Source organism: Apodemus sylvaticus, chromosome 6, assembly GCF_947179515.1.
Source record: "Apodemus sylvaticus chromosome 6, mApoSyl1.1, whole genome shotgun sequence".
Classification (NCBI taxonomy): domain Eukaryota; kingdom Metazoa; phylum Chordata; class Mammalia; order Rodentia; family Muridae; genus Apodemus; species Apodemus sylvaticus.
Window position 1 is genome coordinate 11,215,810 of NC_067477.1, and position 18,206 is coordinate 11,234,015.

The following is an 18,206-nucleotide window of genomic DNA, read 5'->3' on the forward strand; positions in this document are numbered from 1 at the left end:
CGTGGAGCAGAGCTAGAGAGCTAGAGGAGAGAGGGTTTGCAGAGAAAGGTGGGAGAAGCTGCTAGACACAGCTCGGCCCCTCCCCCAACTCTGCAATTCACCAAATAAACCACTCCACGGTCACTTTTGAAATATCGAGCTATATTTAAAAAAAAAAAAAAAAAACAAAAAACCCTCTGGATTCTGTCCTGAGTACATGCATACAAAATCAACACTATAAAAACAATATTAACAATATTAATGTCATCGACAAGCTAATGTCTACAAGAGTACAAAAGCCGTGTGCATCACTCACCCTGGCCAGCTCCATAGGGCAAGGAGAGGCTCTGAATCCCAGCCTCGAACCCCGGAGAATCAAGGCTGGGGCAGTGCTGAGTAGGGCTCTCACGGCTAGAGCGGAGTGGGTCTAAGGAGTGCAGGTGCTGTGGTGGCAAACTGCATTCCTGTTTTCCAGGGTAGACCCCCGTGGCCACTGGTCCTCACAGCCAATAACTATCAGGTGACAGGAGTTAACGTTGCAGCTGGAATCGAGGAGGCTGTGGTCATGGGGATCCTAAATCACAGTGGGTTCTGAACCAGTGGACCTGTGGTGGCCTGAGGAACATGTGTAGCTGTCTCTGGCTCTGAAGGTAGTAGGGTCTTAGACAAGAGATGTGGGTAACCCCTAAAGACTGGGAAAGACCAGGAAACCATTCTCCCTGGGGCTTCCAGCAGCAATGGGCCCTGACCACATTTAGATTTCAGTCCTGTATCAGACTTCTGGTTTGCAGAACCGAAGGAAAAGTTGTAGTTCAAACCCACTTGGTGTGGAAATTTGGTACAGCACCAACAGGAAGCTAATAAAGTGCTTGCCAGACCCCTGTATTCCCACCAGACTCCAGAGGGTAGCCTTTGGCTTATTTCTAAATGAAACAAGATGCGATCTGAGAGAACCCAGGAGGCCCGTGCTCTGCCAAGGCCTCCAGGGTCACTCCCCAAACACAAACATAGACCACCAAGGGCAGCCCAGGGGAGTGAATAAGAGGGCCCTTCTAGCTGAGTGGTACCAGGAGCCACTTGGCAGGGGCTAGCTCTGTCACTGCCCCTTCACAGGCCTCCTTCCAGGACCCAGATCAGATGCTATCCCTTCTTTCTTCCTGTGTTTTCAGTTCTATCTCATGACATCCCTGGGCTGAAGGAAACAGTTATGAGGCTTCTTCCCTGGTCCTAGGGAGCTGGGCGGGGCTATTCAGGCCATTAAAAGGCAGACTACAGTGTAGGTAGGCAGAGGTCACTCTACCTGAGACGAATAATCATTTACAAGAAATCTCTTGCATGCTCACATGTCAACTCCCTTGAGTGGGGTCTGGACCCCAATGGACCAGCACCGGTCCAATCTTGGCTGCCAGATCTTGTTCCAGAACTGGGCTGGGCAGAAGCAGAATGTGGGAGCCTGGTGATGGGTCATGGAGCTGGCGCCACTGAGCACCCCAGACTGGAGTTGTGCCCGATGTTCCCTGGGTCTCATTAGCATATCAGACTTTTGGAAAAGCTAAGCAACTTTTATAAGGGAGAACAGGGGTCTGGAAGGTTCCTGCACTCCTGTGTTGATGTCCAGTATGTTCCGGATGCTCCTGACGTCACTGCTCGGTAGATTGCCCTTGATGGCCAGGATGGCGTTCAGGTGGCCTTTGCTGGCAAGGAGAGAGGGCACCGTCAGCCCGTGGTCACAGACACTCCTGCTCACAGCCCTCGCTGGCAGTCCTGACTCCAGACTGCCACAGAACCTGCAGCCAGCTGCTCTGGCCCGTAGGCAGCCTTGCCCTCCCTGGATCTTTCCTTCTCCAGCCCCAAAGTTGCACTGGCTGTCACCCCAGAATGTTTCTCCCCACACCCTTGAGGTGGCCAGCTCCTTCCCAACCTTTAAGTTTCAGCTAAATGCCATGTCCCTAAGTGGCTTTGCACTCTGGTCAGCAGCCCCTCTAATTCATGGTGACTGAACTCTAGAGCTTGGAATTTTCTCTTTCTGTTTGATTGTCTCATCATGGTTAGCCCTCAGCAGGCTGTAAGCTACAGGGAGAGGACCGAGACCCCGCTTCCCAGTGTTTCACTGCATCCTGCAGCGTAGGGCAGCAGGAAGTCCAGTGTTTACAATACTGACCAATGGCTGTTGGTGGGATCAAAGGACAGGGATAAGTGGACAGGTGGGTAGGAGAGAGTTCACGGATGGATGGGTGGGTGGGTGGGTGGATGGATGGATGGGTGGGTAGAAGGGTGGATGGTTGGATGGGTGGGTAGAAGGGTGGATGGTTGGATGGATGAATGGATGGGTGGGTGGGTGAATGGATGGGTGGATGGATGGGTGGATGGGTGGGTGGATGGATGGGTGGATGGGTGGGTGGGTGGATGGATGGGTGGGTGGGTGGATAGATGGGTGGGTGGGTGGGTGGGTGGATGGATGGAAGGGTGGATGGATGGACAGATGGAGAGATGGATGGGTAGCTGCATGGAATGATTGATGGATGGATGGATGGATGGACAGACAATGGACGGATGAATAACTGCATGGAAGGATAGATGGATAGACAGATGGATGTACAGATGGATGGATGAATGGATGGATGGATGGATGGATGGATGGACTGGTAACTGCATGGAAGGGTGGATGGATGGATGGACGGTTTAGGAGTGAGCAGAATCTGGATAGGTAACTGGATGGATGGACGGAACAGAATGCTAGCAGATGGGTGAGACCAGATAGACAACTACACAGGAAGTCGGTTGATAGATATGTGGATGACAGGAGTAAGCACATAGACTAGTGGATGGACAGGTAGATAGGTGGATGGGGGCTTGTGTGCATGGTCAATCTATGTAGACAGATGAATGAACAGGTGGGGTGGGTCGGCTGGGATAGATGAACAGGTGGGGTGGGTCGGCTGGGATAGATGAATGAACAGGTGGGGTGGGTCGGCTGGGATAGATGAATGAACAGGTGGGGTGGGTTGGCTGGGATAGATGAATGAACAGGTGGGGTGGGTCGGCTGGGATAGATGAACAGGTGAGGTGGGTTAGCCACTTGACAGACTAGGCTAAGCTAGGCCAACCCGAGTCAAGACCAAATGTTCTTATCAGAGAACCTGGCCTAGGAAGGAACCCTGTCCATGGCTCACCAGGTCCTCAGTCAGGAACATGAGGGTGCAAGAGACAGCCACCTCCAGGCTGAGCGATAGATCCAGGACTCACTTTCCTCACTGAACAGCACTATCACATAAAACTCAGCACATGAGTGGTGGAACATGCTACCTGACCTTGTCATGACTATACTAACTTGGTCACATTCCCTCCGTTCCCTAAGCCTCAGCTACAGACCATAAACGGTGCCAGCCTTTATGGACTCTAATAATGCCAAATGCTTGAGTTCCTAGCGGTGTCTGAGAGCATGAAGACAGCATCTAGTATAGGCCAGACATCACAGCCCCACCTTGACGGAGCCTTAACAGCTGAGTGGGGCATGAGGAGACTCTAGTCCCAGTACGCTCAGATCACGGTGGGACCTGGCAAACCATTTTCTGAGAGCTTCCAGTGCTTACCTGAAGTCAGGGTACCACGTGGCATATGTGGCCACCTCAATCTTAATGGCGCTGGGATCTTGCAGGCGAATAATCTCAGCGATCGTAGGGAGGGCAGGGTGTAGCCAGGTTGCAGTGGAGCCCTGAAGGAAGAGGGCTGGTTGAAGACCCATGTCCCTTTCCCCCAGGGGCACTAGGAGATACTTAGAGCAGTAGATACCCAGGTTGGAGAGGCCCGGTGGGGCTGCCTGGGGCTCCTGGGGTGGGTGGGGCACTCACGCTCTCAGTGCAGAAGTGCTGAATGGCGTCCGCGTTGGCGAGGATGTGCCTTGCCAGCTGCTGCTGCTGCTCAGCAGTCTTGAGGACCAGACGCCGTTTGCTGAGCCGGATGATGTACTCCTTCACCAGGTGCAGGTGCACAGCCTCTATGAGCTCCTGGGCAGGCAGATGCCAGCGGAAGTGAGCCATCGGCTGACACCCACCCCTGGGTGCCCATCTCCTCCCCTGAATTGAAGCTTCCAAGGCAAAAACCCAAAAGTGTGGGCATGGGTGTCTGCATTTCTGTGTGTGCGTGTGTGCGTGTGTGAACACACGTGGGTGTGGGGTCTAAACGCTGCTACTCAGCATGGCTGTCCAGACTTCTCCAATCCCCAGTCCTCACCTCCCGGAAACAGTCCTGCAGCTCTGAGAATTCAGGCAGGCTGACGCTCACAGTACTGATGATTTCCTCCAGGGTCTCAACTGGCTTTGCCCAGCGGGTCTGTGTGAACTTCTTAAAGAGTGGCTGAGACAGGCGAGAGGCAGGATGTCTGGTCACACCCAGAAAGGAAGGGCGGCTAAGCGCAGACACCCTCACATACACACTCATGACCAGCAGGGTCCCAAGGGCTTTCCAGGAGCTGGCTAGCTGTCAGGTCCCTGCTCTCAGATCGGAAGCAGAGGCAGTCTGTGTGTACCCTTTTTCCAAGGTCACCCAGCTGTGGCTCAGGAGCGCCTGTCTGCAGCCCTGAGGTCTTTTCCACTGCCTCCTTCTTAAATAAATAAATTCCTGCATAAACAAGGCTGTGAGCTTGGCTGGGCTGAGCCCTGAGCCAGGGCATCCAGGGTCACCCTGTGGGCTTTCCTTACCCACTGCCCTTCGCACCTCCAGCCCCGAGGCTGAGCAGGGAACCTCCCTATCCCACCCCACAAGATGGAATCTAGCTATCAAAGGTCCCGAGCTTCAGGGAGCCAGGAATGGTGGTGAGGGACTCAGTCTCCCCCAGATGTACCCAACTCTGTAACCCTTCCAGGCCAGGGCAAAGTCAGGATGTGAGATGGGTCAGCCAGAGAGCACTTTAGGGGGCCATCACCTGGACATCCCCAGCAACACTGCATCTCCCCAGCTGTGCCTCCCGCAAGTCTGAGGCACAGTGAGTGTGTGTGTGTGTGTAGGGGGGAGGGCTTCTATCACCCACATCCCTGCCTTCCCTCCTGTGCCAGACTTTAGGAGGAAGGCAGGGGAGAATGGGGCTCCTGATACCTTCAGGTCTGAAAACAGGCTCTGGAGCAGGGTGTCGAAGCCATGAGCCTTGAGGTCTTTTAAAGGCTCCACCAGGCGGTTCAGAGACTCATGAGGTATCTGCCACCTCTGCTCCACAGAAGTGCTGGAGAACGAACAGAAGGAGCTCATGACAGCCTGCTGCGCGCAGCCTACAGCAGCTACAGACACTCTCGGAGGCTCAGCAGTTTCTTGTTCCCTTTGGGATCCAGTCCAGGTCTTCCCATTTATGCCCCAGGCACATCCCCTTCTGCCCTCGGCAAATCTCCAGCTCTCCACCCTTAAGTTTGTCTTCTGCTTTCACAGTTTTATCATAAGACTAAGCTAATAAATAAGTCGATTGCATCCTGGTGACTCTTTGGGGACCCCACCCCTTGGCTGTGACTGCTCCTGGCCCAGCCATTTCCTCCCAGCCTCGTGACCCTCGATTCCCCCTGGCTGCTCCACCTCCCATCTGTCCGGTCTTGTCTTTCCATCAGGCAAATCTGCCCAGGGTTCTCACCGGAAGGACAGGCAGTTGTTGATGTTGGCGATGATGTTCACTCTATAATTTCTCAGGAGTTTGCTTTTCTCTAGAAACTCATCAAAGGTGCGCTGGTAGCTGACAAAACCAGAAGGGGCACCTTCAGGAGCAGTTTAAGCACCGAAACCATACAAACCACTCCCTTGTCTGCGGGTTGCTGGGAAGGGCCGTAAGCTCCTAAACATCACATTACAAGTTGCAAAACCTGAGGCCAGAGGAGCCGGAGCCCATGAGAACTGACTCTGGGGTCCGTATTCCTGTCCCAGATCCCTCCTTTCCCCAGTCCCTCTCTGTAACTGGGAGGCCAATGGTGTTCTCAGAAGTGGGAGGGAAACGAGTGAATTCTGAGGGTGGGAATTCGTGGGAAGGGGTGACAGGAGCTTCCATTCCTCATGGTGGCTGTCTCTTCTTTGAAGCTACAAACTGCTCTGCCAAGGAGCTTTGGGGATGAAGGAGGTCAGGAGGTGCCAGCTCCCTGTGGGGGCCACCCTACTAGAAACTGTGGCGCCCTGGATTCAGGGGGTGGGGCCAGAGGATGCTGTGCGGTACTTGACAAGGGCAGGGGGAAAACTCACTTAGCTTGGATTCCCCCACCCTAAGCGCAAGGAGGGCCAGGGGCTCATGGTGCTGCAGGCCTGCATTGGTGCTGCAGGCGCACCTACCTCCTCAGTAGCGCAGCCAGCTCCACCAGTAGCAACTGCTTTATCTGCATCCCCACATCGGAAGTGATGTTCTCAGCCTTGGTCTGGCCTTGTGAGATGATCTGCAGGGAGCAGTGGGTGAGCATAGCACAGCTCCCCGCTCTGCGCCGGGCAGGGGCAGAGCATGGGAGGTGTGCATGCTGGAGCATGGGACTGGAGCTCTGAGGGTCCCCCCCCCACCCCATCACAGCTGTGGCTGTCCCTGTGCACCATGGGACTGAGGGGGACAGTGAGTGGTACCTGGAGAATGTCGATGGCCAGCTCACTGTGACAGTGGCCATCCAAGCTCTGGGGAGCCACATCCTGGGCCCAGCGCTGAGACTCTAGCTCCAAAGCTCGGGTCATGAGCAGCTTCACGTTGGTCTAGGGGAAAAGACACACCGGTCGCAGCAGCACCAAGCCTGTCACCAAGCTCATTCAGAAGTCTCTGTCACACTCTGGGAGTCCCGTGTCTGGTTTCTACTCTTCCCTCCTCCCTCCACCTGGCCCTCCCTGGCCCCACCCGTTATTTGGACTCACCACTTCATTGGACAGGAACATGGCCTCCAGCAATCTGATCTGCTTTGGAGGCAGGAGGCTCCCAAGCCGGACACCCTGAAGCTCCTGTGCCAACTTAGGGCTGTTGAGAATATCACTGCGGGCGACACAGGGAGACACCGGCATGGGAGCACAGCCCACAGAGTCCCTGCTGCTTAGCCCAGCCACCCCTCAGCTGCTGATCCAGTCACCCCACACAGGGGTGGGGGAGCTCTTCACATAGGACCACACTCAGTTTAGTGCAAGCTGAGGTCAGCCTGCATCTTCTTACCCCCTCCCCCATCTACTCCTGCTTTAGTTTCCCAGACCTCTGGGCCTGGGGGGGACCCTGCACCCCGCCAGTCACTCACTGAAGGACCTTCCTCCTTCCCTCTGCATCTGGCCTGGCCACCAACAATGCCTTCACCCCAGAGCCAGCTTTCACATCTGATCTGTCCAGCCCTTGGGTCTCCCCTTTTACACAGATACAGCCCAGCTTCTGACCCCAAGCCAGCCTTACCACTCTGACCGACCAACCGGGTCAGCCTCAGTAGCTGAACAGGAAGGGCTGCCCTGGAACAGCTCCACGGAGCTTTCTTGGTGCCTTAAAGTGGCCTAGAATTCCCAGGGGAACCTGCACAGCCCTGGCACTTCCTAAAGGCCTTTGTTTACTGAGAACCTTAAGAAGGGCCTTCTCTGCCTGCACTGAGTCACACTTTGGTCCTCCCGGGCCGGGCCTCGACATGCCTCCAGTGGACTCCGAGTCCAGGCTAGCCCTAGCTTCCTGCTTTGCAGCTCCATCCCGAGTCAGGAGACCCCAGAATATCACAGAGGCAGGAAGGTGATCAGGCAGGGGTATGAGTGCCTGGCATTTCCTGGTGAGTCAGGACAACCCAGCAGGAGCTACAGCAGGGCCTAGCTATCTTTGGAAGTCCCTGCCTATTTTCCCTGTGTCCTGCTGGCTCTTCACCTACCGCCCCTATTGTGTCCTTTCTACCCGCGCCCTCCCCCTCCAGGAGGCTGGCTCAGCACCGAATCACACGCTCACTGCACACGCCTGGCGTCCATACCTCCAGCCTTTCTTCCTGCAGACTTTACACTCAGGTCTGAGGATTCAGTAAGAATCCCTGGTTTCTAGTGCTGTGGCATTTCCACAAGTCACTCCCCCATGTGGTGTAGATGGTAGGCACACTGTGGATCCATGGAGTCGGGCCAGTCAGAGGATGCCTGAGGCTTGACCCAGATGAGTGCCAACTGCTCACCTCCCGGCACAGCCTCCTTCCTACCTAAGGTGCTCAGCGCCCAGCCCTGGGTGATTCTATCTGAATGGTTCCTTGAGAGGAATTAATGCTACTCCACTGTTGCTACCTCTCTTGCTTGGGACTGTTGAGACGCTGCAGTTCAGCTCAGCTGTCCGTGTGTGTCACTCCCCCTGCCTGGAACGCCAGTCCTCCTACTCCCTCCCTGCCTGACTGTACACTCATTAAAATGTGGACTGACGCAATATGTCGAGGCTGCCTGACTCCCCCAGACCAGGTCTCTTCTCAAACCCAGTGCTTTGGCCTCCCCCCCACCCCACCCCCGTTTCCATTTCTCCGTCATAGCCCCTCCTACTCGATTTCATCCCTGTTCTGACTCCTAGAGAGCGAATTCATTTTCTGTGCTTCCCCCCCCCCGCCCCCTGCCCCAACCGCAGAATGGGAAAGGTTCAGGAAATAGAAGTGCAAAGTCAACCTGCCAGGTACAAGTCCCACCTCTCTCCCTTCACCCCAACACTGGCTTTCAGCTCAAGCTGTCTGGCTCTGGTGTCGCAGAGGGGACACATCCCACCCACTAGCATTGCTCACTTGGGATAGAGGTTCTGCACCCAGAGCAGCAGCAAGTAGGTGTCCCTTTCACACAGCTCGAACTGCGCCAAGGTGCACAGGTGGCTTGCGAAGTGCTCGTGGTAGCGCTCGGCGTAGGTGTGCACCACGTTGAACTCGTCGGGGAACAGCGGTTTCAGCCGCTCCACCACCACCTCCAGATCCTCCTTCATGGTGCGGCCCATGTGTAGGAACCTGCTCTCGGCCTCGGAGCGGCCCTCGGGCACCGTGGCCGGCTGCGCGTCCAGACGCTCCGCTGCCACCTCCGCCACGACGCCCCTCCACAGCTGTAGCCATCGCCGCGGGCGCGTGGCCTCCAGTGCCGCCGCCAAGGGTCCCCCGGACGCCCGGCGGTCCTCGAGCTCCTCCTGCGACACCACGGCCAGCGCCTGGCTCAGCCGCTCGGGCGCCACCTCCAGCGGCCGCCGCAGCACCCCGAGCACCTGGTCGCGCAGCAGCACGTACAGCGCCTCCACCTTGCTCTGCCGCCACACCAGCTCCTCGTCGCTCGTGCCACCCGCCGCCGCCGCAGCCTCGAGCTGCCGTTCTAACGCCAGCACCTGCCACGCCACCTCCAGCCGCCCGCGCTCCAGGGCCTCCTTGAGCTCCTCCACTGAAATGCAGAAACCCGCGTGAGACCGACAAACACCCCGGGGACAAGAAGAGGCTGTGGTCCCAGTGATGAGGCCAATGTCCCATACAGGACCGAAGACAGAAGCGGAGAACTCCCAGACTGGTGACTCGCTTAGCTGTCTCAGCTGCCCACGGTCCGGCTGAGTGGCTTATGAGCCCCCTACACTGCCCAAACCCGGACAAATTGATTCGTTCCGCTCCAACCCCAGCTGCCACCACAGCCTACCTGTGGGCAGTGGACCATCTAACTCGGACCTGGACTTGGGTGGCACTTCCGGATCTGATAATCTGGGCTGGTCCTTTTTTTTCTTTTTCCCTTTGGTGAAGACACTGAACATGTTCACCAGTCCTTTGGACTTCTTTTCCTTCTTCTTTGCAGACTCCTCTTCCCCATCGGGAGCCTCCTGGGAGGGCATCAGGTCCTCAGAGGAAGCCTCAGACATGGAAGTCTCTGATTCTGCCTCGGATATGGAACGTGGCTTTTGGGGGCTTCCAGCGAAGTCCAGGGTCCCTGGCACAGACTGCTGGCCAGGAAGCCCTTGGAAGAAAGTCACCATCTTCAGCATCGCCCTGGCTCAGGCCTGCAGATTGGAGATGGGACAATGGAGACACCAGAGGCCACAGTGTACGGCCTGAGCGCGCAGAGCAGCTCACAGCCCCAACAGTGCTCTATTTTCTTCTGTAAAACCACCAGACCCCCTCGACTCCTGGTCCTCAACCCTTCTCCCTCCTTGGCTATGGGAACTGTAGTGTTCACAGCTTGTCTCCTTAGGCAAGGAAGAAGCTGGAGGCTCCAGAGCTTCCAGGCTGAGGGAGCACTGACAGTACAGCCTCCTGGAGGGAAAGGAAGGGGCCACGACATGACATGCGAGTGTCTCTCCAACTCCACCAGACTCAGGGGAGGAGAGAGGTTGCTAGTCCTTGGGGCAGCAAGAACAGGTCTAAAAGTCCACAGCCATGCGGTGGTCACAGAGCCTAGCACCCTTCCTACTGAGCTCAGCCTCTGCCTCCCCCCTCCGCCTCCTCTCACGGGTCTTATTTAGCTTTGGGGGGGGGTCACAGAAATATACCACAAGCAAGGATACAGCTGTTGTCCCGGGACACCAGAGGAACAGAGCTTGTCCCTTATGCTATGCTGGTTTAGGATTAGGGGGTCAGACTTCTGGGCAAATGACCCCAGGTAACCTTTTCCGTGTGGGCAAAGCATAGGCCTTCCTGAGGTCACACAGCAACGTGAGTGTAGAACCCTACCCCTGCTTGTCTCCAAACGGGGTGGGGCACAATTTCACAAAGCCCTCTGTTTCCCCTCCCTTCTTGGGTGCCTATCCCATCCCTTGTCTCCCCAGCAAGTATGTTATTTAGCTTAAAATAAACCTTGTGGTCAATGGCTTGAGCTTGGAGGTCAGAGCATCTCCCTCAAAGGATTGGCTTTTCTCAGGCCTCCACCTCCCCTCCTGTCTGTGGATTGTCAGAGAGAGGGAGAGCACCTGAGGGAACATGGCTGACTTGGAGGGAGGGAGGGAGCAGACAGGAGCAGGGCCTCTCTGGGAAACGTGTGAGCCATTACCAGGGGGTGGTCTCCCTGCGCCATCCCTCAAGAATAAAAACCCCAAGCTGATGCTTCAGTTCTTCAAAATGACCTGGAGCGATTCAGGAACAGCTCGGTAAGGCTGGTGGGAAGACTCGCATCACAAAGGAGAACCGGAAACTGCGGAGGGAGGTGCTTGCCCCAAGCACAGCAGATGCCAAGGGCTCCTTCCCAACACCTTCGCTGCCTCCCACCAGCTCAGTTACCCGGGTCTGTCTCCTGGGGGGCTTATCTCATAACTAGGGGCTGGGTAGAGCACCCCGATTAGACAGGAAGCCTGGGCTCCTCTTTCCCAGGTCTTATCACCCTCACCAGGTGCCCTGAACAGAGAGAGCCCTCTCTCTTTAACCTCATGAGGCCTGAGATAGGGCCAGGCAGTTTTAAAGGCCCGTGCCAACCTATCCCACATGCATGGCAAACATCCACAAGGGCTGGCGTAGCTGACGGAGCTGCTGACCTGCATGTCTGGCCCCAGTTGCCCTCCAGTGTCAGAGGCTATTGGTGTAAGAGGAAGGACCAGCTGTGGGCTTGGCTACACCTCTCGCCAGTATTAGGGCTCAACAACGCCCTTCCTCAGTAGGTCTCACCTTTCCCGTCTGTAAAATGGGGATGAGCTGCCGTCCCGCCACTCCCATTCCCAGTGCTGCTCAGAGGATGTGGCAAAATCACAAGCTTGGCACTGGATGATGGGCCTTAGGAGTGAGTTACCCTGAATCCCTGACTGCAGAGGGGGAAGGCAGCAGGAGTGATGGGATGCAGTTTAAAACATCACCAAGCCGGACCCACTGAGGCACGATGGAGTCCCAGAGGCACACGGGATGGCTGCATCTGGTAGCTGGATGGTGTCACCTCCCTGAATTCTGGACACCACAGAGAATCTTCCTGGTCTTGCAACTTACTGACTCTTGCCCCACAAGAGATCATCCGGACAGGGAGTCCCGCGGGTGCTGGAACCTTCCTTCTGTAAACCTCAGACTCCCTAGCTTTTGTCCCCGTCCCTACTCCCCGTGTTTATCCAGAGAGAACCCCTCGCTACGCGCGGGGACCCCGGACCCTGGCGGGAGTGGCTCAGAGTAAAGCCTGTACGTCCGTCCCTAGCAGCGGGTATGCTGGAGGTCAAGGGACCCCGAAAGATCCCGCCCGCGTCCCCCGGCCACTCAGGGCCATTCCCTCGGCGAATCCACTTTATGTCAGGACTGGAAGGGAAGCAATGTAGAGCGGTAGGGACAGAGGCACAGCGGCAGAGGTCACTTACTGTGTCCAGGACAGGACGCCTTAGTCCCGGCCCTGGAGGAGCCCGCCTAAAATAGTCGCAAGCTCCGCCCAGACTCCGCCTGCTCCACCAGCCGCAACCGCGGAAAATCCGCTGCGGGCGCCTCGGCCGGCCGATTCCAGTGCTGGGGGCGGGGCCGGGCCGGTAGAGAGAGGGGCGGGGTCGCTTTGCTGTTCCCAATAGCCTGGAAAGAGTGGTCCCGAGTGGTCCCGGCACGCGTGCACAGGGAGCCACGAGTTCGTTTAGCGGAGAGCCGTTGACCCACCACGGTCTCTGATTGGCTATCTAGCAGGGGCGAACGCACAGAGCCTCTGTCCCGCGTCACACAGTCAGCACCTACTTAGGTCTGGGGACCTCAACCCCTCTCCCACCTCAACGCCTCTAAAAGCCACGCGCTGTTACCGTTCTGAGCACCCCTGTGTCCTTGGAAGCCTGGAAGGAAAGCTTCCTGGAGGAGGTGTCCTAAGGCGGCTGGGCACGTGACTGGTACTGGGACCTCTCAAGACCTTGAGTGGGATCACCAAGTCTTGAGTGATGCAGCCCGCCTTCGTCGTTACCGGAGGTCACACAAACAGAAATGACCGACAGTCTTCACCTGAACCTCCTCCTCCCGGCTCCCAGTGACAAGATTTTCTAGGCTGGGGCTGGGTGTGATCCCCAGGACCCTCTTCTGCTGGCTTTTTCTCGGAGTCTGCCTTGGGGAAGTTGGAGTGTAGGCTAGTGTAGAAGGGGGAATGTTTCACCCCCTAGGAATTTCTGCCCTCTGGAAGATGGGCTCACTCAGGACTTTCCCTACTAGATGCCAGCTTCTCTTTTGCCTCTGCTTGGACCTCGGCTCCTCCCCATCTTTTGTTGGGGTGGGGGAGGGGCGCCTCTAGCCTTTCCCTGCCAGCCTAGGCGCTGGGCTTTGAGGAGAGAGGGAAGGGCAGCGGAGCAGGTGGGTTATGTTTAGGGGTTGTCCCTGGAAACCCAGAACTTCCTCTTCCTCCTGGGGAGCAGTGGCCAAGTGCCAGGTTTAAGACTCTCTTCTGTCCTATACCTTGGTAGGTTGTAGAAGGCAAGAACAGAAGGCTGCCTGCCGGCGGCCGGCAGTGATGCGCACCTTCAACCCCAGCACTTGGGAGGCAGAGCAGACAGATATCTGAGTTCGAGGCCAGCCTCGGCTACAGAGCAAGTACCAGGTAGCCAGGGCTACATAAAGAGAACCTGTCTCAAAACACAAACCACATGCTACCGCTTCTCCCTGAGGTCCCAATGGGTGACATTTCTATTGAGCCTCCAGGGCCCAAGCTGGGTGTTGCCCCTGCTCCACAGGACACCCAGGGAAGACCAAGACCCTAGGATTGTACCTGCAATCCCATCCAAATACAGAAAGGGGACGAGAACCCAGGAATACCAGCCTGCCACTTCCTAGCTGCCTCCTGACACATTGTATGACCTCCCCGGAGTCTGTCCAGCCTCTGCTCTATTGATCCAACTCTGAATTTCAAACAGATAAGGAAATGGTTGGGAAACTGCATAGGTGGGATTGAGAGACAGAGGGGTCAGGCTTTCAAGAGCACACATCTGGTCAGAGCCTATAGACTCTGTGGGACACATGTTGTATTTCCATGCTTGCCTCACGATGTCCACAGCAGCTTGCTCAGAGCACAGTAGAAGCCAATGCCACCCATCTTGCATGGGCACACCAAGCACTTTCCCTGTCAGAGTTTAGGATGAGGGTCAAAAGTCCTCTGTGAATTTCCCAACACAAAGGAAATTTGAAAACGGGGCTATTTGGATAGCTGAGGGCCAAAGATCAGTTGATTCTCGGGGTCAGCGGTAGTTAACTCCTTTTCAAAGTCTCCCCCGAAAGCCAGCCAAGAAATGGATCCCACAGGATAGAAACATCTGGATCAGCTTGCCTGGTGAGCTGCTGTCCCAGTCCCAACTCTGGCATCTGAGAGTTGGTGCAGCAGCCAGAGCTGGCAAAGGCTCCTGGTCCAGCACAGAGGCTCTGCTGGCCAGCACCTGGCCAAGAGCCAAGGCCTGGAACCCAGAATCCTGTTCTACATCCTGAGTGCTAGGATGACCGGCAGGCACCATCACATGCTCTCTATGTTTTTAATTATAATATATGCATAATGCAGAATTACCATTTTAATGGTGGTGGGCGTTGGCTGCTGGCATTAAGTGCACTAACACTGAGGAACAGCCGCAACCACCCCCATCCACAGAACTTTTTTTTCTTCACTGTGTGTATCTGCATGTGAGTGCGGGTGCTTGGTAGTGCACAAGAGGGCGTTGGGTCCCCTGGAGCTGGAGTTACAGGCAGTTGTGAGGCTGCTCAGTATGGGTGCTGGGAACTCAACTTGGGTGCTTTGCAAGTTCAGCCAGTGCCCTTAAAGACTGAACCCCCTCTTCAGCTCCACAGAACTTTTTCCCCTGAAAAACTAAACATGTTGGTACTGGTTGTCTTCCTATACAACCACTGCCCATTCCCTTGTATCCCTGCGTTCCACAGCTGTGTCTGCTCCATGGATCCAGTGAGTGGGTGGATACAGCCCTTCACCTTTGAGCCCGTGTGGTGAGGCTTTGCAAGGGAAGAAAGAGTAACTCTTGGTGTCACCCAGGAGTGGACCTTATTTATCCAAAAGAGTTTGAGTTTCTTCCATTCTAATAGTGGAATAGGTCTAATCTAAATGAATTCTAATTTGAAAGCTCTAATCTAAAAAGGGAACCCTGAATCCAGGCCTTTCTCCCTATACTGAACAGTGCAGCAAATGTAACAAAAAGAAACAAGCAGCTCTGTGCTGTCTCTTTTACAGGAGTCTCAGAAGGGAGAAAAATCCTGTTTTTCCTGGTCCTACTGACTCAGATTAGCACACAAAGTCACATTCGGGTTTATCAAGCTATAATCACAAGTTGCTTGCAACACATTTTGTAGGGGGAGGGTGGGCATTTGGGGGCTGGGGAGGGGGGGCTGTGATATTGTTTACAGTGTGGCTCACTGCTCCCAGCAGTCCAAGAGCTGTCGCACGCACACACATTGTTTTGAATGGGTTTGCTGTGCTGCAGTTTACTCCAGGTTAAAAGCTTCAGTTTTGTAGGGAGGCCCCACCAGGTACACATGCAGGAAGGTGGGACAGTGGGGTGTTCTGCGGAGGGGAAACTGGTTAAGACAAGTAAACAACTCAAAAGTGCTACAGGAAGTCCCTGAAACTGACCAGACTCACTAGGCTCCCCTCCTTCAAGCAGGTTTATAAGCTGTAAGAACAACGGCTAAGACGAACTCTCAGATAAGCTGGGCTTCCTAGAAGACCCAACAGCCGAGCCTCCTGGGAAAAATAGAGATCAACCGAAGTGCCTGGAAGAAACAAATCAGCCAGTCTTCCTGGAAGAGTCTCAGAGCCCCTGAGCTATCTGCAGAGGGCACTCCAACCCACAGAGCTGCCTACAGGCTGCTCACTATGAGCTCCAGGTCCCACTGTTACGAACTGTCACCATGTTGGTGATGGCTTTTGGATAGCAGCTGTCTTGAGTCATTCCACCCACATACCTGTACAGAACCCCAATAAAACTCCACGGGTCACCAAGCTGAGCTTTGCATCTGTACTTTGGTGTGCTCCCTATTACGGTGAGTGGACTCCCAGGAACAGCGCCTCTCAGTAGTTACAAAGGAGAAATAGGAAAGATAGCACAATCAAAGCCTCGTTCAGCTGAGCTTACAAGACTTTATCAGGTCGACAGTCCGAAGTATACTAAGATTGTAATACTTTTCTTAGAGGTCAGTTCATTCTGAACAGGTTGACTGTGCAGAAGGATACATCATTGCAAATGATCTCAAAGTACAGATCTCAAACCACTAACTTGGTTGCAGGTTGGGTGAGCTTTCGACTTGTAAAGACAGACTTTAAACTGCATTTCTCCCAGAAGCCATTCTCACCCAATCTCCTGCTTTAATTAGCACTTTCCCAAGGCTGAGCCATGCCATTGAGCGAGGTAGCATTTTCTGCCTGTTAGGGTCCTGATTATATTCTGTCTGATGGATGGGCGACACTTTGTTGTCCCTGAGGAGCACACTGCTGTGAATGGTGATGCTGGGGATGCTGAGTTCAAACTCCATTCCTTGCAGTTGTGTGAGCAGACGGTTGACTTTCTCTGACCTCTGGAGCCGCCGAGCTAGGCTCTGAGGGGTTTGTGTTCATTAATGGAGTTCATTACAACCATGTGAATTAGGTACCGCCTAACCATCCCTTTTCACAGATGAGGAAACTGAGGCACAGATGTCCCCTCACCAGCCATCTGCCAATCAGGACTGAGCTACACTCTGCTCTACTGTTCCTCCTTAGGGTTACTTTATATTTGAAATACAACTTGACATATGTAAGATAGACACAGGAAAGACAAGAGTTTCCATGGGGAAACAGGAGGTGCTGTCCTTCATTCTGTCATGGGGCGGGGGAACCCCAATCAATATTTTTCATTGCCTTACTCAGTCAACTGATTAAGCCATCATGGGCAACACAACAGGCCACGCCCCCCCTCCCCCGCTCTGGGCAGAGAATAATACAAAGTGGTGTACTATTGACTCTTGTTTATTTTCTGGCTGAGAGAATGGCTGGAGGAAGCTCTCAGAAGGAGAAGCTGAAAGCAGAAGAAATAGCACTGTGGGGCACAGCTCAGCAGTCACAGATGCCAGGTGGGGACATCAGGCAGGTGTGGAAAACTTGGCCAAGTGGAAGGCTGTACCAGGGCATGGCTGGTCACCTTGGTCACAAGGGCCATGCTGGCCGAGGAGTGGACCCTCTGAGAAGGAAGCCTAAGGCCTTTCAGGCTGTCTTCTAATCCCCCCTGGTCATTAGACTCACTTCCCCCTCTGTGATGACTTGCATTTCCCACTGGCCTGACCTTGGTTGTCAGGACAACGGCTTCTTCCTTTCACTTCTCAGGCCATTGTCAGACCCAAGGACCTTGGTCAGACTCTCCTGCTTCCTAGGGACACGCCAGGTAGTCACGGCAAGCAACAGAGCCACTGTCTTCCTAGTAACAGACGAAGAAAGCCAGACTCAGAGAAGCACCAAGAGCTGTGGCTTCCTTTCTTCGCCCAGACTTTCCTGGAGAGGAAGTGACTTGCTCAGGACATCAGCTGCAAGGACTGGGGTCTGCTGACAACCTTGGGATCATAGGGTGACCAGGACAAGCCAGCCAAGCCTTAATGACATGCCCTGTTACAGAAGTTGGGAGCAGAAGCTCCTTACCAGCAACCAGTGCCCCACCCCCATCCTCTTGGAAGGGGCTCACAGCTGCAGACCCCTCCTCTTCCCACAATGTAAACAAGTCAAGGCCTCATTTTTTTGCTTGCCAAATGGGGAAATTGACCCTGGCCTACCCCCCTTGCCTAAGCTGTATATCTGTTTGTTTGTTTGTTTATTGTTATTGTTTGTTTTGTTTTCAAGATAGGGTCTCCTCACTTTGCAGCTCTAGGTGTCCTAGAACTCGATATGTAGACGAGGCTGGCATCGAACTCATAGAGGTCTGCCTGCCTCTACCTCTTGAGTGCTGGGATTAGAGACTTGCACTGTCTCGGCCTGGTCTAGTCGGGAGTGCTGGTAGGCTTCTTGAGAGAAAGCAGCACTGGGGTTAGGAGGTCTCTAGAGGAGTACAACACAGGACCTACAGGACAACAACGCAGATGCAGCCGCAGCCGCGCCAGACCTTTCTGTAAGCAAGGGCTGTCCTCCCCGGGCCCAGCTGTTCTGTTGAAAAGTGGCCAGTCTTTCTCAATAGCTCTCAGGCAGTGATACAAACATAGTTTCCATCCCTTCAAGCCCTCCCTGCCACGGGCCTTCTCTGAAACAGCGTGACTTACAGGAATCAGCTGAAGGAGTACGTTCTGCTCAGATTTCTCCCCATAACACAGGCTGGCCGTATGGCAGGAGCTCTCCTGGCAATCTCAGGCCTGCCGAAAATGGCTAAGGGTGCTTGCAAGTCTGCGGGAGTCCCACCCACCATTGCCTGAAAGCCAGAAACCTTC

At 54.8% G+C, this 18,206-nt stretch overlaps 1 protein-coding gene across 1 annotated transcript; it reads right to left on the minus strand.

Moving 5' to 3' along the window:
- Positions 1–120: 120 nt before the first annotated feature.
- Tnfaip2 (TNF alpha induced protein 2) lies at positions 121–12,265 on the minus strand. Its single transcript, XM_052184977.1, has 12 exons — positions 12,173–12,265; positions 9,556–9,910; positions 8,679–9,309; positions 6,835–6,949; positions 6,556–6,678; positions 6,277–6,377; positions 5,594–5,692; positions 5,074–5,197; positions 4,213–4,335; positions 3,831–3,986; positions 3,573–3,694; positions 121–1,673 (listed from the first exon to the last, which is right to left on the minus strand). The coding sequence occupies exons 2-12, from the start codon at positions 9,893–9,895 to the stop codon at positions 1,532–1,534; spliced, it is 2,076 nt and encodes a 691-aa protein (XP_052040937.1). The 5' UTR covers positions 9,896–9,910; positions 12,173–12,265; the 3' UTR covers positions 121–1,531.
- Positions 12,266–18,206: the final 5,941 nt, after the last annotated feature.